The 26662-nt window shown below is 41.8% G+C and overlaps 1 protein-coding gene across 4 annotated transcripts in view; it reads right to left on the reverse strand.

The window, feature by feature from the left end:
- Positions 1-308: 308 nt before the first annotated feature.
- pcgf6 (polycomb group ring finger 6) overlaps positions 309-26662 on the reverse strand; it is an 86523-nt gene continuing 60169 nt past the window's right edge. For 3 of the 4 annotated variants that reach the window (XM_087998820.1, XM_087998821.1, XM_087998819.1), the window contains one exon: positions 309-1161. In XM_087998820.1, coding sequence (XP_087854946.1) covers positions 1114-1161 — 48 coding nt within the window. In that variant the 3' untranslated portion in view covers positions 309-1113. Of the gene's footprint in view, positions 1162-20975; positions 23570-26662 lie in introns of those variants that run through there. The other variant, XM_087998822.1, reaches the window with a different exon arrangement.

Here is a 26662-nt window from a genome sequence, read left to right on the forward strand (position 1 = left end):
TGTTTGATGGAATCTTTGGTAACACTGAACCAGATTTTAACTGCATCTTGGCAGTGTTCATGCCTTCAACTGCCAAGCTGAGATCTGAAATTCCCTTGCTCAACCACTCTGCATTCTCCATCAATTTCCTCTTTTAAGACATTGCTCCCACTTTGATGTAGCTTTTGGTCATCTGCCCTAATTTCGCTTTGTGATATTCCTGTGAAGCACCTTGGTGCGTTCATTTCATAAAAGAAATGTTCAGGTCATTAAGAACTGGAACAATATCTGAAATTCTTAATTACACCAGAACACGTCAAAGCTTTCATTTAAAAATATATTTTTTTCATTTTTCTTATAGTAAACAACTTCATTCCATTTTTATTATTCAGCAAAAGATTTAACAAACTGGTGAAAAATATCTAAAAACTTTTCTGAACAGTTCAAAAAATGCAGAAGGTTCTCTAAACAAAGGCAAAAGGCCCTAGTGTTGATATCAGCTCCAGTCACTGCAAATAACTTGTGTTACTGCAGTCTCATTATCACCAATCTGTATCAGATGTGACATCACAGCAGGCAGTAAAAAGATATGACATCACAGTGGTCAATACTAGAACATCCCAGCAGTCAGTGATAACATGTGACATTATAATGGTCAGCAGTACTGTGTCACAGTTGGTCAAGAGGTGACATTACTATGGTTCTAAGTTAGTAGTGGTCAGTGCCAGGATCTAATATCACAGCTCGTTTCAATGAACAATGACACTGTGTGCAGTTAAAAGCTGTCTGATAATATTGGTGTCACATACAAATATTTTAAGTAACCTACAGTAGTGCAAGCTCAGCAGGATGCAAAACTACAGGCACATAAACAGCTGCAGAGTATGAACAGGAATACAAGGCTCAGCGAATAAGATTAAGGTAACCAACAGGATGTAATGTTTTGCCAAATTACAGTAGTGATCCCCAAGTGCCATTCTTTCAAAGCTGGCCCTGCAGACTCTAACCCCAGTGACTCTGGAACTGATCAGTGCAAATTCCAAGTAGACCACAGAACATGTGTTCCTTCCATTATGTTTGATGCCAAATCAACACCAGTCACATTACTGTTTGATAATGGGAGAGAATCCACCATCATTTCTGAGATCGCACGAGTCCATAGTGTAGAATGAGTAAACCATCCTGAAACATAGTAAAGACAAAAGGGTTATCCATTAAAAGGCTTTGTCCCGATTTCCCCTCCCCCATAGCAATGCCAATGAGCAATATTATAAAGATGCTTATCCTATCAGCTTGCAGCCCCTAGCCAGAAACAATCCCCTCACAGAAATCTACAATCAACAGAGCAAATATTATCTGTGCTAAAGTTAAAACAAATTCTCAATTAGTGCCTATATCTCTTTACATTGAAGAATAAGATGCAAAGGGGCAAGAATGTGTTGAGTCTCCAAATGATTACCATAAACTATAAATTAGAACAAAGAAGTTAACTATATCTTGGATAACAACTTGCATTTATAGATTGCCTTCACCTTAATAAATGCATTTAATACACTTCACAAGAGCAATGACCAATTTCTGACATGGTGCCATATTAGGACCAATGGTTAAAGAGGTAGGTTGTAAGGAATGTATTAAAGAAGGAAAGTGAGGTTGAGAGGACGGAATTCCAGAGCCAACGGAAATGGCAGTTGAAGGCATCACTATCAATGTTGAAAAAAAATTCAGGGATTCTCAGGATTAGAGAACTGCAGAGATTTCAGAGGATTGTGGGTGTAGAGTTCAGTGGTAGGAAGCTTAAAGCTAGGGAAAGATTTGAGAAGAAGGATGAACATTTTAAAATTGGAGTTGTTGTTTAACCATGTTCAGTGCAGGTCAGGAACGCAGAGGAGATGTGCACGTTGGGACATGGGCAGCACAAGTCCAGAAAACTTCAAAAGTTATGGCCACAGAATACAGGAAATCAGCAAAGGGCACTAGCATCATCAAGTCTAGTAATAATGATTGGGAGTTTCAGTCTTGACGATGGACTGAGGCAGAGTGAAGCTAGAGATGTGGAAAATGGCAATTTCAATGATGTCCCAGATATGTAGCTGGAAGTTCACCTTGTGGTTAAATCCCTTCCGTGTTGGACATCTCTATGATTCTAAGACATACACAGAGAGTGCAAACAGTCTGGTTCAGCCTCCAACAATTGCCAGGAAAAGGTAGTTTTTAGTGGTGAGAGAACAGAGAGAACAGAATTTCTATCTTCCCAAAGCTTAGCACAAGAAAGGATAGTTTTTAATCCACTGCAAAATGTAGAAGTTTCCAATATCGGGGGTTAAATCAGGTAAATATGACACTATTTTACACAAGCTCATGCTCAAAGTCTGAGAAGACAAGAGGTCGATTGAAACAATCTAACTAAACATTAGAGAAGATTCTGTAGTGATCTTAAGTGGAAGTCACACTGAAGAGTGAAAGCAAGAAATGAAAGGATTGGTGACAATCCAAAGGTGAGGAAATTTAGAACAGGACGAGAGAAACTGACACTCTCAAACACCAGATTCCTGTGGGGAATACTGGGACTCTGAGCAGAGCCAATAATGGCCTCAACCAATAAAAAAATGGTTAGAAAGGAGACACAATAGAGACAGAGACAGACAGAAATGCAGCAATGAGAGAGGATTCAATAATTAGTGAGGCTAATACTATCACAGTCCAGACCAGAAATCCCAAAGGCTTTGTTACATCCCAGGACAATATCAAATAAACATTGTGCAAGGGGAAGGAAAGCAATCAGTGATTGTGGTTCTTATTTACATAATATTCAGTTTAACATTCAGCATAATATGCAACTCCTCAAATACTGAAGCAGTCCAATTCCAATTGCAGCCAGACATGCACAATATTCAAGCTTGGGATGACAAGTGGCAAGTAACATTCATATCATCATAGCGTTAAGCAATGGCCATCTCCAACAAGAAGAATGTAATCATTGCCTCCTGACATTCAATGGCATTACCATCACTAAACACTCCCCCCGACTATCAACCTCCTAAGGGTTACCATTGATCAAGAATTTGATATTCATGAAACTATTGTGGCTACACAAGCAGGTCATAAACTGGGAATTCTGTAATAAATAACTCTCCAATCCTTTTACATTAACTACAGGGCAAAAGTCAGGAGTGTAGTATGACTGCAGTTCCAACAACATTCAGGAAGGGTGACACCATCCAAGATACAGCGGACTGTTTAATTGGCACCACATTCACCTCCTTCCCCTTAATGCACAGTGACAGTAGTTTGTACCTTCAACAAATGCCCTACAGCAACTGGTAAATTATCCTTCAACAGCACCTTCCAAAACTGCGACACCACCCAGAAGTACAAGGATAACAGATGAATGGGATCCCATTCCTGATGAAGGGCTAATGCCCAAAAAGTCAATTCTCCTGCTCCTTGGATGCTGCCTGACCTGCTGTGCTTTTCCAGCACTGTACTCTCACCTCTGATCTCCAGTCTTCACTTCCTCCTGAACGGGAATACTATCCAAGCTGTAAATGATCCTGTCTTGTAATTATATTGACATTCCTTCATTGACACTAGGTCCAAATCCTGAAACTCCCTGTCTAACAGCATTATGGGTATACATATATCACAGAGACAGCAATGGTTTAATGAATAATTAAGTATGAACAACAAATACTGGCCTTGCCTGTGAGACTCACAATCTACGAAAGAATAAATAAAATGTGGGGCAGAAAGGTCTGAAATCTTCTATGATAAGTGTAAGAGATTTAAAAAGGTTTCTGCACCAAAATTCTAATGCTGGAATTTTAGGATTACTTCCACATGTGCTACGTAGGGAAAGACATAGGTTTTGAGATGCCAACCATTGACTAAATGAGTGCTTTCAAGAATAATGATTGTATTTTGTTGAGGCTGACACCAGTTCTGCAAAGATAAATTACATAGTCATACAGTTAGCGAGTTTTGAGAAGATTTGTAGCTTAGGTTGAGGTTTTGGATATAGGTTTGCTCACTGAGCTGGAAGATTCATTTCCAGGCGTTTCGTTACCCTACTAGGTAACATCTTCAGTGGGCCTCAGGCGAAGCAATGCTGAAATAGAAAGCAGGAATTTTCAGCATTGCTTCGCCCGAGGCCCACTGAGGATGTTACCTAGTAGGGTAACAAAACGTCTGGAAATGAAGCTTCCAGCTCAGCGAGCAAACCTACATCCATAGTCATACAGTCATTGAGGTGTAAGCACGGGGACACACCCTTCCGTCCAACTTGTCCATGCTGAGCAGATATCCTAAATTAACCTTAGTTCCATTTGCCAGGATTTAGTCCATTTCCCTCTATTCATATAGCCATCCAGATGCCTTTTAAATGAAGTAATTATACCATCCTCCACCATTTCTTCAGGAAGCTCATTCCATACATGTACCACCCTCTGCGTGAAAAAGTTGCCCTTTAGGTCCCTTTTAAACTTTTCCCCTCGCACCTTAAACCTATGCCCTCTAGTTCTGGACTGCCCCACCCAGGGAAAAGACCTTGTCTATTTACCCTATCCATGCCCCTTGTGGTTTCATATATCTCTATAAGGTTAGCCCTCAGCCTCTGACGCTCCAGGGAAAACAGCCCCAGCCTATTCAGCCTCTCCCCATGGCTCAAACCCTCCAACCCTGGCAACATCCTTGTAAGTCTTTTTTGAACCTTTTTCAGTTTCACAACATCCTTCCAATCTAAAATAGAGCTATTGGCTGAACCCATGCTGTTGGCATCACACTGCATCGCAAATCAGCCAACTGAGCTAACTAATCCTCAGACATCTGACATATAACTGATATATGAGAAAATAATTAAAAATAAGAGGGGATGTGAGGTCTGGGAAAATAAAAGCAGCAGAATCAGCTAACAGACACGGAAACTATAAATGGGGATAATACTTATACAGAAGACCAGTTAACATGAAAAACAGGATATGGTAAAATAAGCTGACATGGATAGTACATGGTAAAAATAATAAAGCAAAGATATTAAAACAGTAGTAAAGGGAAATCGTTAAATAGTCAAAAATAAAAGATTAAAATGCAGTAAAACAACACAGGGTTCAAACATTGACTAGAATTTACAACAAATTTTCCACTTAATGGCATTAACAGAAATCTTCAATTAAGACAGGTTTGTAAAAGAAACATTGGGATAATATATATTTTGAGAGAGAAGGAAGGAGTTACAGTAATTAAACAGGGAGCATATTATGCAGGGAAGTTTACCATAGATAAAGAAAGGAACAGATAAAGTTAGTACGACTGGCACTCCAAAGCTACATTAGTCAGGGATATTAGTCTTCAAATTGGCAAATAATGGGACTGAAATGGAAAAGGAAGTCTTTAGCAGTCATATCAGAGAAATGGCAGCAGTAACAAAATATATTTGAATGATCTACTTATTGATTACAACAGACATGGAGTTAATACAGGAAAAGGGTTGAGGTGGTGTGATATCTACACAACTGAATGCAAGCATAAGAGGTACAGCTAGTAAGTGGGCAGCACGGTGTCACAGTGGTTAGCACTGCTGCCTCACAACGCCAGAGAGCCGGGTTCAATTCCTCAGGCGATTCTGTGTGGAGTTTGCACATTCTCCCCGTGTCTGCGTGGGTTTCCTCCGGGTGCTCCGGTTTCCTCCGAAAATTTCCAAAAATGTGCAGGTTAGGTGAATTGACCATGCTAAATTGCCCGTAGTGTTAGGTGAAGGGGCAAATGTAGGATAATGGGTCTGGGTGGGTTACGCTTCAGCGGGTCGGTGTGGACTTGTTGGCCCGAAGGGCCTGTTTCCACACTGTAAGTCATCTAATCTAATCTAATCTAAGTTTGCAGATGACACTAAAATTGGAGGGGTAGTGGACATCGAAGAAGGTTACCTCAGATTAGGATCTTGATCAGATGGGTCAATGGGCTGAGAAGTGGCAGATGGAGTTTAATTCAGATAAATGTGAGGTGCTGCGTTTTGAGAAAGCAAGTCTTAGCAGGACTTATACACTTAATGGTAAGGTCCAAGGGAGTGTTGCTGAACAAAGAGATCTTGGAGTGCAGGTTCATAGCTCCTCGAAAGTGGAGTCGTGGGTAGATAGGATAGTGAAGAAGGCGTTTGGTATGCTTTCCTTTATTGGTCAGAGTATTGAGTACAGGAGTTGGGACGTCATGTTGCGGCTGTACAGGACATTGCTTAAGCCACTGTTGGAATATTGCATGAAATTCTGGTCTCCTTCCTATGGGAAAGATGTTGTGAAACTTGAAAGGGTTCAGAAAAGATTTACAAGGATGTTGCCAGAGTTGGAGGATTTGAGCTATAGGGAGGGGCTGAACAGTCTAGGGCTGTTTTCCCTGGAGCGTTGGAGGCTGAGGGGTGACCTTATAGAGGTTTACAAAATTATGAGGGACATGGATAGGATAAATAGGCAAAGTCTTTTCCCTGGGGTCAGGGAGTCCAGAACTAGTGGGCATAGGTTTAGGTTGAGAGGGGAAAGATATAAAAGAGACCTAAGGGGCAACCTTTTCATGCAGAAGGTGGTACATGAATGGAATGAGCTGCCAGAGGAAGTGGTGGAGGCTGGTAAAATTGCAACATTTAAAAGGCATTTGGATGGGCATGTGAAAAGGAAGGGTTTGGAGGGATATGGGCCGGGTGCTGGCAGGTGGGACTAGCTTGGGTTGGGATATCTGGTCGGCATGGACAGGTTGGACCGAAGGGTCTGTTTCCATGCTGTACATCTCTATGACTATGACTAATTCCTTCATCAAGCAGTTCTCTACTCAGAATTGTACAGGATAATTAAAGAAAAATGCCTGCAAAAATAGAAAATAGGAGCAGGAGTAGGTCATTCAGCTCTTTGAGGCTGCTCCATCACTCATTATGATCATGGCTGATGTTCCAACTTGATAGTCTGTTCCAGCTTTTTTCCCACATCCTTTAATCCCTTCAGCACCAAGTGCTATATCCAATTCCTTTTGAAATCATACACTGTTTTGGCCTTGACTGCTTTCTGTGGTATCGAATTCTGCAGGCTGACCACTCTCTGGGTGAAGAAATTTCTCCTCACCTCATCCTAAATGGTTTATCTCGTGTTATTAGGCTGTGACCCCTGGGTCTGCACTCTCCTGCCTTTAGGAATATCCTTAGTACATTTATTCTTGCATTTAGTGCGTTCCTATAAGATCTTCCCCCAACCTTCTGAACTCCAGTTCAGAGTATAATCCTAAATGATTCAACCTCTTCTCACATATTAGTTCTGCCAACCCAGGAATCCTTGGCTATACTCCCTCAATAGCAAGAACATTCTTTCTCAGATAAGGAGACAATAACTATTCACAATACACTAGGTGTAGTCTCACCAAGGCCCTGTATAATTGCAGCAAGACAAACAAAGATACAAAGAACTTGTGTATTTAATTAAAAAGGGAAATACAGGTACAGGTACAGGTAATAATGAGTTGAGAAACCAGTTCAGATATGAAGAGCAATATCTTTGAGAGTCAAATATTTCTATTCCATTTGCTCAAACCCTGAAACACGTGTCTGTTACACCAGGTCTGTGTCAGGTGGTGAGCAAACCAACATAAAGAGAAAACATACGTGACCTCGCCTTTGCCAATCTACTAGTGTCCATGAGAGTATTAATAGACAATAACACGGGATAGCCTTGGTAGAGATAAACTCCCAGCTTCACACTGACAATACTGTTCATTTTGCTAAATTGGATAGATTCAGAACTGATCTAGCAGCTCAATCCAAGCATCCATTAGGCACAGTAGACCATCAGCAGTAGCAGAATTGAAAACCCCACGAGTTCTTGAATTTAGGAGGACAAGGGCAGCAGATGCATGGGAACACCACCACTTGCAAGTTCCCCTCTGTAAGGACTGCTTATATTTGAAAGACCCAAAATAGCCGAAGAAGTAACTAAAACAGAATTAAATGCCTGCTAATGCATTTAAGTGAAACATAATGGTACTTTTGAACAGGGCTACTCCAAGGTGAACAGGACGCCCTGTACAAATAACAAGCAGAGACAGTTCGATCAGGGCATATTCAAGGGCGGACAGTTTGAAAATCTGTAACAAACATTGAAGATGATAAAATTTTTGCAATGACAAACACAAATGCATTAAGGAGATTGTGGCTTGTAAAAATTTGAAGGATCAAACAAGTTCAGTAAACTACAACAAGTAATTGATTCCAGCCTTATTAATGAAAGGATGTTGTCAGACTAGGTGAACAGCGAGGTGAGAACAAGAGGTGTAAATCTCAGTCCATAAAACAATCAGCCTAACTCATCGTGCAGCTATGAAAATAATGGCTAAAGTTATTTTGTAGCAATCAGTTGTGACCTTGAAATTATTCACAATAAAAAGTGCTCACAATTCATAGAAGATAGAACAGTACAGCACAGTACAAGCCCTTTGGCCCCTGATGTCGTGCCAGCCTTTTATCCTACCCTAAGATCAGACTAACCTGCATAATCTTCATTTTACTATCATCCATGAGTCTATCCAAGATTCGCTTAAATGTCCCTAATGTAGCTGACTCTACTACCACCACTGGCAGTGCATTCCACGCACCCACCACCCTGCGTAAAGAACCTACCTCTGACATCTCCCTTAAACTTTGCTCCAATTACCTTAAAATTATGCCCCTTCGTGATAGACATTCTGCTCTTAGAAAAAGTCTCTGGCTATCCACTCTATTTATGCCTCTCAACATCTTGTAGACCTCAATCAAGTCACCTCTCATCCTTCTTCGCTCCAATGAGAAGTGCCCTCACTGCTTCAACCTTTCTTCATAAGTCATGCCCTTCAGTCCAGACAGCATTCTGGTAAGACTCTTCTGCACCCTTTCTAAAGCTTATCCATACTTCCTATAATGAGGTGACCAGAACTGAACACAATATTCCAAGTGTGGTCTAACCAGGGCTCTACAGAGTTACAGCATAACCTCGCAGCTCGTAAACTCAACCCCCCTGCTAAAGAAAGCCAACGCACAATATACTGCTTAACAAGCCTATCAACTTCGGTGGCAACTTTGAGGGATGTGTGGACATGGACCACAAGATCCCTCTGATCCTCCACACTGCCAAGAATCCTGTCTTTAACCCTGTATTCTGCATTCAAATTTGACCTTCTAAAGTGAATCACTTCATATTTTTCCAGGTTGAACTCCACCTTCCACTTTATCAACTTACTAACCCACCCTTCCACTTCCTCATCCAAGTCATTTATAAAAGTCACAAAGAGCAGAGGTCCCAAAATTGATCCCTGTGGAATAGCAGTAGTCACCGAGCTTCAGGCTGAATACTTTCCATCTACCACCACCCTCTGTCTTCTATCTAGACTTTCTGAATGAGCCTACCATGGGAAACCTTATCAAATGCCTTGCCAAAATCCATGTACACCATATCCACTGCTCTATCTTCATCAATGTATTTTGTCACATCCTCAAAAGAATCAAATAAGGTTTGTGAAGCATGACCTTCTCCTCACAAAGCCATGCTGACTATCTCTAATTAAAGTATGGTTTTTCAAGTAATCATAAATCCTGCCTCTCAGAATCCTCTCCAATATTTTGCCCACACTGACAAAAGACTGACTAGTCTGTAATTCCCAGGATTAGCCCCATTCCCTTTCCTTAACAATGGAATAACATTTGTCATCCTCCAATCATCTAGCACTACTCCATTAGACAGTGTGGACGCAAAGATCATCGCTAAAGGCGCAGCAATCGGACTCGGCAAGATGGCGGCGATTCTGTAGAACTGCTGTGGACAGCTCTGTCTAACAGCCAAGGCATACTGGTGTTTTTTGCCAAACCTGGCCAACCTATGTGGTGGAATTATTAGTTTAAAACCTTACAGAACACATATTTGTTAATATTTGAGAGGGGGAAGGATGCCAAAGGGAAAAAAGAGTGAGCAAGCAGCAGCAGGGAGAACACTCCCCTGTAGCACCTACCACACCAGAGACTGCAGCAGCAGCAGCAACCTCTCCTGAACCTCCTGGGGACCTGAGAGACTCACAGGAATTGGCTGCAGCGATGGAGAGACGTACTTTGAAAGTTGGGGCTGCAAATGAGGAGATCCGTGGGGAGATTCGGGCCCAGGTCCAACCTATTGCATCCACACTGCAAAAGCATGAGCAGGAGATCCAGGGCCTTGGGGAGAGGCTGGAGGAGGTGGAGGGTTGAACTAAGGCCTCAGAAGCTGTGATGGAGTCCTCATCCAGTCGGATCCAGGGGTGGAGCGAGAGGCACGGGCCTTGCGAGGCCATATCGACGATCTCGAAAATGGAGGTCGGAGGATAAATCTCCGAATTGTCGGGCTCCCTGAAGTTGAGGAAGGTGAGCAGCCAGTCAGCTTCTTTGAAAGCTGGCTGCCGAAGATTTTGGGCCTTCACATCGAGTCCAGCAAGCTGCAGATTGAAAGTGCTTATTGGGTTACAGTGCACAGGTCAGGGCGGGTGCAGCTGCCCCGCTCGGTCCTAGTGCACTTCCACTCATATAAGGACAGGTAAAAAGTCATCAAAGCTTCCAGATCACTGGGAAAAGATCCACGGGCACTGCTGCACAAGGGGTCAAAAATCATGTTTTTCCAGGATTTCTCTGCAGCTGTAATCCGAAAGAGGAAGTCCTTCGATGAAGTTAAAAAGAGGCTGAGGAACCTGGGCGTCCAGTACTCCATGAGATACCCCGCAGTGCTCCATTTCAGCCACGAGGACTCAGTTTATGCATTTGACTCAGTGGATAAAGCTAAAAACTTTGTACACATTTTAAAATAGATGGATTGGCCTGAAGAATACGGTTAATGCTTGTTCTCTTTTCTATCTTTCCCCATGTTTTCCCTTCCTTTTTTTAATTCCTTTCTTTCTCCCTAATAATTTCCTTTTTGGAAAGGGGGGAAAAGACCTTGGAATAACTTGTTCCTTTTTTTTTAATAACTGGATTTTCTGATGGGAAATTTTGTGGATGTTCTTTGTTGTCTCTCCCCTTTTTTTTGTATGTTCTGTTTCTCTTTTAGTCACAAGTAGGGGTGACATGAAGCCAGGGATGGGTGGAGTGCTCATCCTGACTTTGTCTTTTTTCTGTTGATTTAAGGATCATCTCCTTGTTTTTTTTTCTGGCCTAAGGCTGGGGCACAGTCCGGGTTTGAAAGAGCTGTGAAGAAGGGGATGGGTAGGGTGAATGCCCCCTATGGGCAGAAGGAAGAGGCTTCCATTCAAGGTTTTATAGTTGGTTTTCTTTGTAGTTTTTTGGTAGTAATAGTTGCTTATAGTTATGATAGAGTAGTTTTTGTATATATAGTTCTTCGACCCAAGAGTCTTTATTTACTTATGCTCGGTGCTTTGTAAGCAGGGTTCTCCCTCCGAGGGGTATGGCTAAGTGTCTTATTAAATGGTGCACATGGAACATTAAGGGAAGCCATTCGCCTGTTAAAAGGAAAAAGGGCTTTCTAGTCTTAAGAGGGAAAGGGTTGATGTCACTTTGTTGCAGGAAACCCATCTTGATGAAATTACATCAGGGTGGTTTTGACCAGGTATTCTTTTCATCCTTTACTACTAAAAGTAGGGGAGTGGTGGTACTTATCCAGAAAAATCTTCCGTTTACATTATTAGAGCAGGTGAAAGATGAGCAGGGATGGTTTGTGATATGCAAAGCCCTGATACATGGGGAGGAATATGGCATTTTAAATGTCTACTGTCCTCCGGCGCATCCCCTCAACTTTTTGATTAGTGTTTTCTCTAAGTTGAGTGCTTTTGGAACATGGCACATTATTATAGGGGGGATTTTAATTGTCTTTTGGATCTGAGAGTGGACAGGATGCCTTGTGGGCCCCCAAATATTTCTTCGCAGGCCAAGCAGGTGGTTGACTTATGCGAGGAGTTGGGTTGGTGGATATTTGGAGATGTCTTCACCCTACCAGCAGGGACTTCACCTTTTTTTCAAACCCACATAAATGTCACACGAGGATTGACCTCTTTCTGGCTCCCTCGGCCCTTCTGGATTCGATTATGGGTTGTAAAACTGGGAATATAGCTATCTCTGATCATGTGGCAGTATATTTGGAGGTTAAGGCCAATAATGAAGGGCTAGGTTTGTGGCACAGGCATTTGGACCCTCTTCTCCTTCAGGATTCCAAATTTGTGGAATACGTTTTGAAGGAATTTCAGGAATTCTCGACTATCAACTCAGGCATGGCTAGTAGTCCATCTATGCTATGGGAGACTGCTAAGGTCTTTGCTAGGGGATTGGCTATTTCCTATTCGGCTAGCCAGAAATGACAAAAGGAGGAACAGCAGCGTCTACTTGAGGCGCGGTTGAAAGCCGCGGAGGCGGCACATTTTGTGCGGCCTTTGGTGACTAAGCTACAGCGGATCATGGATCTCTGGGCTGCCTTGAATTCAATACTGACACAAAACGCAAAGAAAGAACTTGCTTTTGCTAGACAAAGGCTGTTCAAATATGGGGATAGGCCAGGGAAGTATTTAGCGTACCTGACTAGGAGAAAGTGTGCTCCCCAATCCATTACTGCAATCAGAGACAGCGACGGGGTCCTTACATATGATGCTAAAAAGATTAATGAGGCTTTTCGGAGCTTTTACTCCGAATTGTATCGGTCTGAATGTTGCGAGGACAAGAGGGCTAAAATGGAGATCTTTTTAAAGAACTTGGACCTCCCAGGGGTAACCTTGGAACAGGCCTCTCTCCTTAATGCCCCCTTGACAGTTCAGGAAATACAGGAGGCAGCTAGGCAGCTTCAGAGTGAGAAAGCGCCTGGCCAAGATGCTCTCCCGGGTGAGTTTTATAAGGAGTTTATAGGGATTCTGTCAGAGCCGATGTTGGAGATGTACAATCACTCCCATATGCATGAATGCCTACCACCATCTTTGAGAGAAGCTAATATTTCCTAAATTCTTAAGAAGGGGAAGATTCCTGAGGACTGTTCCTCATACAGGCCCATTTCTCTATTAAATTCAGATTTCAAGATTCTGTCCAAGATCCTGATACTGAGATTGGAAAAGGTGTTGCTCCATATTATTAAAGAGGGCCAGACAGGCTTTATAAGGGGCCTTAGGTCCTCTAATAATATTAGAAGGTTACTGAATAAGGTCCAAATTTGTCAGCAACGATCGATTCAGGGGTTGGTGATTTCCTTAGATACAGAGAAAGCATTTGACCGGCTGGAATGGCCGTATCTTTTTTATGTCCTAGAACAGTTTGGGTTTGGTGGAGTCTTTGCTAGGTGGGTGGTGGTTTTATATCACCACCCTCTGGCCGTGGTCATCACCAACGGGGTGAAGTCTGGGAATTTTAGGATTGGTAGGGGTAGTTGGCAAGGCTGCCCCCTCTCACTGTTATTGTTTATGTTGGTAATAGAGCCGCTGGCAGAGGCCATTGGTCAGAATGTCCACATAGCCGCTCAGAAGTGGGATCGCGGGCACACAAGATTACATTGTATGCGATGACGTCCTTTTGTTTTTGCCTCCGTACCCCATTTGATACAATGTATCATTTGGGGCTATTTCAGGATATAAGATTAACTTTGCTAAATCGGAGGCTATGCCTTTGGGGAACCTTAAGGATGTGCCAGAAGTTGAAGGTGGCCCTAAGTTCCCTTTGAAGTGGTCACAGGCAGGGTTCCGATACCTAGGCATTTTACCCCCAAGTTTGATCTGTTATTTCGGACTAACTTTGCTCACTTGCTCAACAATATTAGGCAAGATCTCCAGGGATGGGAGGTTCTTCCAATTTCATGACTGGGCCGAATATCTCTTATTTAGACGAATGTTCTTCCTCGTTTGCTTTATCCCATACGTATGCTCCCTATAATGTTTCCCAGGTCAATGCTGTGAAGCTTATCGGTGGTTTGGTTCCTTTGTCTGGCATCGTGAGCGGCCCCTCATCAAACTTACTAAATTGCAGTTGCCTCAAGGAGGGGGAGGAGTTGATTTCCCAGACATCCGGAAGTGTCAATTGAGTTCCCTGCTGTCCTTTGTCTGTGATTGGGTAGGTAACGATCCAAACTCAATATGGCTGGATATTGAGGCCTCCCTGGCAAAATGCCCTCTTATTAACCTGTTGTTCATGGATAAGATGAGGACAGTTATGGACCATTGCCGAAACCCCATTGTCATTAGTACAGTCAAGGCATGGAGGGCGATGTGTCAGAGTGAGGGTTGTTTATCCAAGACTTCACCACTTACACCAATAGTTGGCATGCCAGGGTTCCGACCAGGGATGATGGACTCAGGGTTCAAACTATGGGCAGCGAGAGGAGTTTCTAGTTTGGGAGACTTGTTTGAGGGGGAGGTTATGATGTCTTTTGAGCAACTGAGCCGCAAATACGGGCTGCCTAGCAGAGATCTTTTCCGTTTTTTTTCAGGTTGGGGATTTCATCCAAAAGAAGACTATGCTTCTCACTAAGCCCTATAAGCCCGATACAGAGAGGTTATTGCTGCGTTCCAAAAGCACCCTTTTGGTTAGTGCCCTCTATTGCCTGCTGGGTGGCAGGGCCTGGTAGGATATTAACCGGTTATGTGAGGTCTGGGAGCTAAAGCTAGGAGTGGAGATCTCTTCTGAAACATGAGAGAACATATGGGAGAATATTCAAAAGGCCTTAATCTGCAATAGGACATGCGCTACACAGTTAAATTTCTGCACAGGGCTCATCTGGCACCAAATCGTCTGGCGAAGTTTAAAAAAGGGGCATCTTCAGTGTGCCCCAAATGTAAACTAAGAGAAGGTACTCTTACCTATTGCTTCTGGACATACCACAGGCTTCGTGTTTATTGGAACGCTGTGGCAGGAGAGATTGGGAGGGTATTGAGGACTGAAGTCAAAGTAGACCCGATATCTTTCCTCTCAGATCTACCAAACTTACCATCTTTAGACGGGCATGGGAAGAAACTATTTAACAATCTTGCATACTGTGCACAGAAGAATATTCTGATGAATTGGGTGCCTGAGAACCCAGCAGCCTTGCTGGGAGGGCAGAAATTAATTATGGAGCACATTCCCTTGGACTTTTTTACAAACATGGTGCACCACACAACAGACCATTTTTATAAGACATGGCAGCCCTATGGAGTTTTTTGGATATAGATTTGTCAGTTATCTTAACTAGGGCGTTTGTTTAAACAGGATGGTTAGATTTGTCAAGCTCTGGGCCCTGGAGGGGTCTCCTGAGTTAATACAGGTATATATACAATGCTCCAGTTCCTTTGTTTGGGAGTTTTGCGCCAAGCATAGATGTTCTTTATTTTATGTTTTTTTTTGCTTTTCTTTCTTCTTTTGGTGTCACTTTGCACAGTGTTAGGGTTTGTTTTGTATTATAGGGTAGGTTAGTAGTCAGTAGACAGTGTTTTTTTCCTTTTTATTATACTGATATTTGTTATTGATTGTATTTTTCAATAATTTTATATGTTTGTAAAGTTAAAAAAAATTGCTAATAAATATATTTACAAAGAAAAGCGCAGCAATTTCTTCCCTCGCTTTCTGTAGTAACCTAGGGTATATCCTGTCTGGCCCAGGGGATTTATCTATCCTTATGATTTTCAAACTTTTCAGCACATCCTCCTTCCTAACATCAATCTATTCTAGCATATCAGTCTGTTTCATGCTATCCTCGAAATGTCAAGGTCCCTCTCAGTAGTGAATACTGAAACAAAATATTTATAGAGGACCTCCCCTACTTCTTCTGACTCCAGGAGCAAGTTCCCTCTACTATCCCTGATTGGCCCTACTCTCACTCTGGCCATCCTCTTGTTCAAAGTTTGTGAGAAGATTTGTAGCTCGGGTGCTAGTTGTTGTGGTTGTGTTCGCCGAGCTGGGAATTGGTGTTGCAGACATTTCGTCCCCTGTCTAGGTGACATCCTCAGTGCTTGGGAGCCTCCTGAGAAGCGCTTCTGTGCTCTTTCCTCCGGCATTTGTAGTGGTTTGAATCTGCCGCTTCTGGTTGTCAGTTCCAGCTGTCCGCTGCAGTGGTCGGTATAAGCACATCGACCTGGACCCAATATACCGACCACTGCAGCGGACAGCTGGAACTGACAACCGGAAGTGGCAGATTCAAACCACTACAAATCCGGAGGAAAGACCACAGATGCGCTTCACAGGAGGCTCCCAAGCACTGAGGATGTCACCTAGACAGGGGACGAAATGTCTGCAACACCAATTCCCAGCTCGGCGAACACAACCACAACATCCTCTTGTTCCACACATAAGTGTAGAATGCCTTCGGATTTTCCTTAATCCAACCCGCTTAAGCTTTTTAAGGCACCTTCCAGCTCTCTTAAGTTCATTCTTCAGCTCTTTCCTGGCTACCTTGTAACCCTCTAAAGCTCTGTCTCACCCTTACCTCCTCAACGTTAAGTAAACTTCCTTCTTCCTCTTGACTAGATGTTCCACATCCCTCTTCAACCTACCATCGCTTCCTTGCCTCAGTGGGACAACCTGTCCAGCATTATCAGCAAATGCTTCCTAACAACCTCCACATTTCTGTCAAGCAATTCTCTGAGAACATCTGCTCCTACTTTAGGCACCACAGTTCCTGCTTAATAGCACTGTAATTTCACCTCCCCCAATTAAATACTTTCCCATACTTTCTGCTCCTATCCCTCTCCACAAGTATAGTAAAGGTCAAGGAGTTGTGATCACTATCACTGAAATGTTCTCCCACTGAGCTCTGACACCTGACATGATTCGCTGCCGAGCACCAAATCCAATATGGCCTCACCTTTAGTCGGCCTATCTGCATATTGAGTCAGGAATCCTTCCTGGACACACATGACAAAAACTGCTCCATCTAAACTATTTGAAGTAAGAAGGTTTCAATCAATGTTAGGGAAGTTAAAGTCACCCATGACAACAATCCTGTTCCTTGTGCACCTTTTCAAAATCTGCCTCCAAATATTCTCCTCCATATCTGTGTTGCTATTAGAGGAGGATTGTGTAGAAAACTCCCAATAAAGTGACTGCAACTTTCCTGTTTCTGACTTCCACCCAGACTGACTCTGTCGACAAACCCTCCTCAACAACCTTCCTTTGTGCAGCTGTGAGACTATCCCTGATTAGCAATGCCACTCTTCCACCTCTTTTACCTCCTCCCCTATTCCTGTTGAAACATCTAAACCCTGGAACATCCAGCAACAATTTCTGCCCCTGTGATATCCAAGTCTCTACAATGGCCACAACATCATAATTCCAAGTACTGATCTAAGCTCTGAGTTCGCCACTGTTATTCCTAATACTCCTTGCATTAAAAAAACACTCCAACCCATCACACTAACTGCACCTTTGCCCTATCAAATGCCTATTCCTCCTCACAGACTCTCTGCATGTTGTATCTGGCTGTTCACTACCTACTCCATCCTCTGACCTGTTGCTCAGGTTCCCATCCCGCTGCCAATCTAGTTTAATCCCTCCCTAAGAGCTCGAGCAAAACTCAGGATATGGGTGCCCCTCCAGTTCAGGTGCAACCCGTCCTTCTTGTACAGGTCCCAGCTTCCCCATTAGCGAAAGAGTGCTAACAGCAGAAGTAGCAGTAAAATTTTAATCTTCTAGCAGGTCAAACCAACTATCTTTTGTATCTTTCACATATAATTAGAGAAAATATAACAGGAGTAATACAATTTGATAGAGATAGCAAAGGAGTACAAGGGGCAACAGAATTCAAGCAGTCCTTAGAGATAAGCAAGTCTGGGAATTATAGCCAGACCACTTTGATGTGTTCATCAGCAAACTGATTCTAAGCTGTATATTTTCAGAGGGTTAAACTTCTGTTTTTGTACATTCGCATGGAGATTCCTAAGCTTTGTCCTTGCTAAATAATGCCCAACCTGTCTCAAATGAGTTGTGTCTCTATGAGGCGGGCACTCCATTCTACACAATACAAAGCTCCTGTGAGGTTTACTCATTGTTTTGTTCATATAAGATGTGTTTGTGTATCTGTCAGATACATGTTTTAGCAGATCAACACCGTACTGCAAGATGTAACTTTTGCAGGATTGCAAATATCAAATATGATCTAAAAGTATTCAGTAAAGTTTTTCAAATCAGATAGTGACATTAGTTTACCGAATCTCCTGGCTAAATAAGAAAATAAGTTTACATTGCTTCATAGCTTGCATTGTTAGCCCCTAGGGCCTCTGATCTTTTCTCTCTCTGAGTTGTGTATTCAGAGCCTGAAAATTATCTCTCAGTTACTGTCTTGAGAAGTAAATGGATTACAGGAATGGGGAAAGAATCTGAACATTTCCTTAAAGCTGTTTTAATTCCATGTCACAACACCACCAAATGTTCAGTGGAATACCCAGTTTGCACATTTAAATAGCCAAAGATCAAGAAAAATAATCAGTCAGAGAGACAGAGAGAGACACACACACACACACATAGAGTGAGGAAGAGAAGTAGAGGAAAGAAGGTAAGATATAGGAGCAGAAATAGGTCATTCGGCCCATTGAGTCTGTTCCACCGTTCAATGAAATCATGGCTAATCCTCAACTTCGCTTTTCTGCCTTTCCCCAATTCTCGATTCGCACACATTAAAAAAAACTGTATACCTCAGCCCTGAATATATTTAACTACTTAGCCTCTACAGCCCTCTGCTCTAATGAATTCCACGGATTCCCTCTCCTCAAAGAAAACAATTCTTCTCAGCTCTGTATTAAACAAATGATGTTTTACTTTGAGATTATGCCCTCCGGTTCTAGACTTTCTAACAAGGGGAAGTAGCCTTTCAGCATCAACTTGTCATGTCTACTAATAATCTTATATGTTTCAATGAGGTTGCCTTTCACTCATCTAATCACTTGCTTTACCTGCATATTAACCTTTTGTGATACATCTATCGAGACAATCAGATTAGTCAGAGTTCTTCAATCTCTCTCCACTTAAATAAGATACTGCTTTCCTATTCTTCCTGCCAAAATGGAGAATTTCACATTTTCCCACATTACATTCCAATTGCCAAATTTTTGCATACTTACCTATCTGTATCTCTTTTCAGCTTCCTTATGTCTTCTTGACATTCTATCTTCCTACCTATCTTTATGCCATCAGCAAATTTAGCAATCCCATATTTGATCCCTTCATCCAAGCCATTGATATAAATTGTAAATAGATGCGGTCTCAGTATTGATCCCCGTGGCACCCTCCTCATTGTATCTTGCAAACCTAAATGGTGAATTCTTCTTAAATTTCTGTTTACTGCTAGCTATCAAATCCATACCAAAATATATGCCACAAGCTTTTATGCTGTGCAGTAACCTTTTATGTGGCACATTATCAAAGAGCTTCAGGAAATCTAATTACATCATGTCCCCAGGTTCCACTTTGTCCGTATGGTTTGTTACTTCCTCAAATAAATTAGTCAAGCACGAGTTCCCTTCACAAAACTTTGTTGACGCTACTGATTTCTTAAATGCCTCACGATTGTCTCTTTAATACCAGATTCCAACAATTTCCCTCAGACTGATATTAAACCAAACTGACCTATATTCTTCAGCTTTCTTCCTCCTTTCTTTCTTGAATATATTTTTCAATCTATTGGGAATCTCCAGTATTTAGGAAATTTTGGAAAAGGAGACAGAAGTTAGGAGTGTCAATATGAGAGAAAAATAACGCAAAGCTCAGCATTGTTTAGCAGCTGCCTGGTCTATCAGCCTTTCCTGATGCAAGTCAGCAGCGATTATGGTGTGATCTAAACTGAACTGTCACTACTGGCACTGAGTGACTCTTCTGCTGCTGCCAGTTCCCTGTCTGTTTATTCTCTAGGGTACAATTTTTTTCCAGAAGGAATCTTTCCTTAATGAGATTTTAACAAAATAAAGCCTCAGATGGAAAACAGGACTTATTATTGATTCATGTAATTGCGCCCTGACACTGAATTGATCAATAAGGTGACTGTGAATATGGGTATAATATGTGGCATGAAATCAGAAAATGGTGAGGGCTTGTGTTATCACTGATTACAGTGAAAACATCCAGAGACAGTGCAAGGTTTAAGCAGGGAGCAGACTAAGGGCCAAAGAACAAAATTGAGTAAATGTACCACTTGAGTGGAAGTTTCCATAGCAAATGAAAATCTAGGTTCCAGCATGTTTTGTCAGGGTATAACATACTAACCCAGTGTGGGCATGTTTGCCTCAGATAAAAACATGACCAATATTAGGTTAAGCTGTGTTTACTTCCATTGCAAAAACCAACAATATTTCCTTTATAGTTCAATAGCTTCAACGGTACAAATACACTACATGGGCCTGGCATAAGTTTAGCCATGTAAAATACCACATCCACCTTGGCTTTGTGACAAGATCAGAAAGGTTTTGAATCCAGCTGGATGTTGCTAACAGCAGGAGTTGGCAGTGAAGCACTCAATGAGCAGGTGGCTTTTATTTCACATTGTCAGGTTTGTCTGAACTCAGCCGTGGACTCCACGACAGTTGAGTACGTTGATCACTGATCAATTTTCTCCTAATGCAAGCCCATATTGAGAACTTGCCACTTCAAAACCAAACATATGCTTTTTGGCATTTTTTGTTCCATGGCAACACATTTATCAGAAAGCTAGTTTCTGTTCACACTGAAGATTAACACCATCCTGGAATACAGAAATCTTGGGCACTCACGGTCACTGGGGTACAGGTTCCACACACACACACACTGACTCTCACTGGGTGGGAGTCCTACATATACTGCTGGAAAAGCGCAGCAGGTCAGGCAGCATCCAAGGAACAGGAGAATCGACGTTTCGGGCACAAGCCCTTCTTCAGGAACCTGAAGAAGGGCTTATGCCCGAAATGTCGATTCTCCTGTTCCTTGGAAGCTGCCTGACCTGCTGCGCTTTTCCAGCAACACATTTTCAGCTCTGATCTCCAGCCCTCACTTTGTCCTACATATACTGACTATCAATGGAGTACGGGTCCCACACACGCACTGATTCGCACTGAGGGTACAGGTCATACACATACTGACTGACTTCTGAGGAGGGGTCACCAGACACGAAACGTTAACTCTGATTTCTCTTCACATATGTTGCCAGACCTGCTGAGCTTTTCCAGCAACTTCTGTTTTTGTTTCTGATTTACAGCATCTGCCATTCTTTCAGTTTTTACATACTGACTCTCACTAGGATACAGGTCCATACACACTGATTCTCAGTTGGGTACAGTTCCACCATACACAGGGTACCCCACTAGGGTATAGGTCGCACATAAACATACTGTAGCGATGGTCCCAAACACATACACTGAATCTTTCCAGTGTAAGGGTCCTAACACAGACAATGAGTTAAACTGGGGTCTAGGTTACACACAGAGTGACACTCATTGAGACATGAATCCAATACTACAAAGATCATATTTTGTTATTTTACTTTATTTTGATCTGTGGACTAAAATAGGAAAAGGATTGTTTTCAACCAAGTACTGTGAAACAAGTCCTGGACTTTTAAAAACAAATTATTGTAAATGATTGTGAGACATTAGCACAAAGTCAACAGGGATTTGCCTATCAGCTGCTTAAACTTCTGGGCAACTATGAGCAATTCCTGCAGGAACTTCCAAGTGGTTCTGCTGTTCATCTTTGGGAGTTCATCAATTCTCTGACTAAGTAGAAACTGGAAGATCTCTGCATTATTTCTACCAGTGTACTCTCACTGAATGTCGCTACTTTTTGGAGGCCTGTAAGCTACTCCCACAAGTGACTTCTTATTTTTGATATTTGCTATCTTTACCCCAACTAATTTTACATCTTGCTTTTCTGAACTAATATCATCCTTAATTAACAGAGCCATTCCAACACTAGCTCCTCGTCCTTACAGAATGCAATATTTACGAATATTCAGGCTCCCAATCTTGATAACCTTGCAAACATGTCTCTGAAATGGATATCAGGTTATGTATTTTTATTCAAGCTGACAATTCATTTCTTTAAGTCTGGTTTAACATGAAACAGTTGCCAGGGACAGGGGTAACAGCAATGTAAAAGGGACAAAGTTTGTTATGAGGTCTGGAGATGCTGCCCTTGGTCAGACAAGGAGTCTGACAAGATCTCAGTTTTCCTGCTCCAGTCATGACTCATTTGAGCAAAATACTTGCAGTATTTTCTAAGGTGGAAAATTAAATATTGATGAAAACAGCTCTGTCTGTGTAACTACACATAAATCCACAAGCCATAAAAGAAATCAGTCATGTGTTGAGACTAAGCTTCTTCTGTCTCCAGGGCTGGTATAATTTATGGAAGGTTCGATTCTCATTTCTGTACAGCCAATGTAATTCCACTATCTGAATACTATATATAAAGCTGTTATAAAATCCTATATCCAAATATTCGCTAACATAAATTCCTTTTCTCGGAAACCTGTGTGTGGGCATATGAAAAGACAGGAGCTGAGTATGTATTAGTGTGAAAGCATGCATGAGAGACTCACAGATGTAAGTGAGACAGAAAGTGACTGTCAGAAGCATCTAGGGGCAAACGAGAACATGAATTCAATTTCGTTAGCATACTGGCACAGAACAGCACACAGAAAGTCAACATGCATTTATATAATTGTGGAATAATTATCTTAAGCAAAGACTTGATTAAAATCAACGGATCCAAGTAAAGGGTGAGAGTATTAGAAAAAGTGACCAAACACTTTGTAAAGATAGATGGCTTTTGAGGGGAATCTCCAAGCTGAATAGGAAGATAGAGAGATGGAAAAGTTTAGGGAAACAAGTTTAGAGCTTAGATGGCTGAAGACATGGGTGCCAATTTTGAGCTAATGATTTGAGGTTGTAAAACAAGCCAGAATTGAAGGAATGTAGAGATGAGGGTTACAAAACTGTTAAAAATCATAAAGGTAAGAAAGGACAAAGCAATGAAAGGTTTAAATGAGGAAGAGTATTTAAATTTGAGGCACTGGGGAGCTTATATCTATCTAAGTCAACAAGCTCAGCGCAATGAGTGATGACACTTGGTTGCACATAGGATATGGGGAGCAGAGTTTTGTATAAAGTGAGGTTGGTCAGGAAATCACACAAATAAATGAGTCTGCCAAGGGCTGAAGTACAGTTGAAATGATTTATTACAATACTAAACGTAGGTGGCCTTTGTGATGGAGAAGGAATCAGTAGCTTAGCTTGCAATCAAGTAACATGTCATAACCATGAACAATTTGACACTGGCCAGGGAGTGAAAGGAGTAAATGGAAGTAAATCGGCTAAGTTTGGCCACCGCTGGGGGCAGATTATTATTTACCTATTGATATGTTGCCATGGCTTGCATATTATAGAAACATGATGTCTCTTGTAGGAAGAATCCTGATAGAAAAAAACAGGGGTGGAGGTGATCTTCACTGGACCATATACAATGTTTTGTCTATACCAGAGAATAGTTAGTGGTAAATGGCACTGTCTAAACTCTACTGATAGGCAGCAAACATTTGAAAATTGACTTTAACTATATGTAGCTTTGAGGGGAAATGATGATGATGTAAATGTGCCTTCTTATTTCCTCCTTTTCTCCCACAGCCATCATACCTTGAGATTCTAGAGGAGCCCCTTGCTGACAATGTGAGAAGTGTGAGAAACAGGTGAAAACTACAGGCTAAATGAATCACGGTAATGTTTCAACATCAGAATAAGAAATGCTTGTGACAAACTTGTAAATGGAAAGTAACGTTCCATTTTAAAATGAAGCTCTCGCTGTCTGTTCTTTTTACATTCAATGCTCCTGGATGCCTCTCCTCAACAGGCATTCAGGTTAACAACTATATAATAACAACCTGCATTTCTAGTAAAGCTCCAAGGTGCTTCACAGGCACATAAATCATACAAAGTCCAACACTTAAGCCATTTAAGGAGATATTATGACAGGTGATTAGGAGCTTAGTTAAAGAGGTAGGCCTTACAAAATGAAGGGAAAAGTCGAGCACTTTAGGGAGAAAATTCCACAGTTTAGGGTCCAGATGGCTGAAGGTCTGGCCTCCAATTAATGAATGGTATAAATGGAGATTTGAAAAAGGTCAGAATTGCTATTAGCCAGTGTTCTTTTGAGATGGTGGAGTGAAACAGTTTTTTTGCCTATAATAGTGACCTAGAACACAGGATCTTTCCCCAGTATATCCTGCAATAATTATTTTATTGTGAGGATGGGATTGCTGACAGGTTCCAGGCTTTACGTTTGCATCAATAAGCTTCTAAATAATATCCTATGTATAAATATATTCAAACATTGTCTGAAAGAGCTTTAATCACACAAGATAAGAAGCTATACAAAACACAGCCTCCTCCCACCTTTCTTCTGTGATGAAATGAGTTAAGTAGCCTCTGACCTTGCCGCAATGCTGCAAAAGCAGTGTCCTCCAGGGAGCAGTCAGTCTTTTCCCCCCCTTCATTTATCTTCCACCTCCCCCTGCAACTAACCCCACCTGTCTCTGAGTATGCAGTATTTTACTCATTTTATCATTGCACTAGCACTCCAGGGAAATGCTGACACAGCTTTCAGATTTTTCAGATGCATTCAAATAATCATTGCACCAGTGCTACTACAGGAGCAAAAGGAACAACTTTGATTATCTGAAGGAGGGGTTGCTACCTTTAAGTGTCACCCTTCTCTTAGTATGAACCACAACAACACCAATGACATGCATTTATAAAGCACCTTGAAAGCAACAGAATGATCCAAGATGCTTCAAGGGGTTTTTAATTTTGTTTTTTAGGGACACGGGCTTCACTGGCTGGGTTAACATTAATTGCACAGCCCTAATTATCCTTGAGAAGGTCGTTGTGAGCAGCATTATTGAAGCGATGCAATTTGTCTGATGTAGGAACAGCCACAGTGCTATTAAGGTAAGGAGTTCTAGGTTTCTGAACTAACGATAAAGAAGGTACGGTGATGTAGTTCCATTTCAGGAAGATGTATGATTTGGAGGGGAACTCACAGCTCTCATGCAATCTGCTGCCCCTGTCTTCGTAGAAATCACATGTTTAGAAGGTGCTGTTAAAGGAACATTCACGAGTTGTCACAGCGGATCTTACAGATTGTACAAACTGTTGCCACTGTGCACCAGTGTGAAGGAACAGAATGTTTAGAATGATAGATAGGGTATCTCTCAAACTGGCTGCTTTGTCCTGCACTCTCCCAGGGATGTGGAGAGTATTCTATCTCACTCCTGACTTGTATAATTGGTGGACAAGCTTTAGGGAGGTAGGAGGTGTATCAGTTGTCACGGAATTCCCAGCCACTGACTTGCTTTTGTAGCTAGCTACATTAGTTATACAGCTGGTCCAGTTCAATTTATGGTCACACCCAGGTTGTTGATAGTGGGGGATTCAACAATGATAAAGTCATTGAAGTTTAAGAGAAGATAGATTTTCTCTTGGATCTAGTAATTGATGGATGATACCAGGGACAAGGGGCTACAATCTCTGAAAAGGCTGAAGAAGTTGGAATAATTAATTATTTTGATAGACTAAATAAGGAAAAACTGTTCTTCCTGGCAGGAGGATATTCAAAAAAGAATGAGGGTGACATTAAGGAATTTTCTTTTTCTACAGCAACTTCTTCTGTTTTGGACTGTGCTGCTTGGAAGTGGAAAGAGAGTTAACACTACCATTCAAATGAGAATTGGATATAATTTTATAAATACTAAAAAGAGGAAAAATGCACAGGGCTGTGGGGAAAGGACAAGGCACTATACATAATTAGATAGCCCTTTCAAACAGTGGCACAGGCACAATGGTCCAAAATAGCTTATCGCAGGAGTGTTATCTAAGCAAAAATATATTGGCTTTGGAGGGAGTCAAAAGAAGGTTCAACAGGCTGATCCAGGGTAGGAAGGGAGTGTCATGCAGAAAGGTTAAAAAGGTTGGGCCTGTACTCATTGGATTTCAGAGAGAATGAGGTTCTTAGTGGACTTAGCGAGTAGACGTGGAAAGATTGTTTCCCCTCATTGTCGAGTCTGGGAGCAGTGGGCATTGAGGAAGGGGAACATTCAATGACACCTGGGTGTCCTTGTGCACCAGTTGCTGAAAGTAAGCATACAGGTGCAGTAGACAGTAAAGAAGGCGAACAGTATGCTGGCCTTTATAGTAAGAGGATTCAAGAAAAGGAATAAATATGTTTTGCTGCAATTATACATGGCATTGGTGAGGCTACATCAGGAAATACTGTGTGCAGTTTTGATCCCCTTATCTGAGGAAGAATGTTCTTTTGACAGAGATAGTGCAACAAAGGTTTAACAAATTGATTCCTAGGATGGCAGGACTGACATAACAGGACAGATTGTGTTGGTTAGGATTGTATTCACTGGAGTTTAGAAGAATAAAGGGGATTTCATAGAACCTATAAAATTCTAATGGGACTGATGGTTAGATTCAAGAAGGAGGTAGATATAGCTCTTAAGGATAAAGGGATCAAGGGATATTGGTGGGGGGAAGAAGGGGGTAAGGATGGGATGAGAGTACTGAGCTCAATAATCAGCCATGATTATATTAAATGGTGGAGCAGTCTCGATTATATTAAATGGTGGAAGAGCCTCCTCCTCCTCATAGCGTCTAGTGTCTATAATCTCAGAGCGAAGAGTGGCCCATTTAAGACAGAGATGAAGAGGAATTTCTTCTCTCAGAAGGTAGTGAATCTATGGAATTCTTAACC

The sequence above is a fragment of the Chiloscyllium plagiosum genome, unplaced genomic scaffold (genome assembly GCF_037043375.1).
Source record: "Chiloscyllium plagiosum isolate Xiang-an unplaced genomic scaffold, Cpla_swu_hap1 HiC_scaffold_22, whole genome shotgun sequence".
NCBI classification, from domain to species: domain Eukaryota; kingdom Metazoa; phylum Chordata; class Chondrichthyes; order Orectolobiformes; family Hemiscylliidae; genus Chiloscyllium; species Chiloscyllium plagiosum.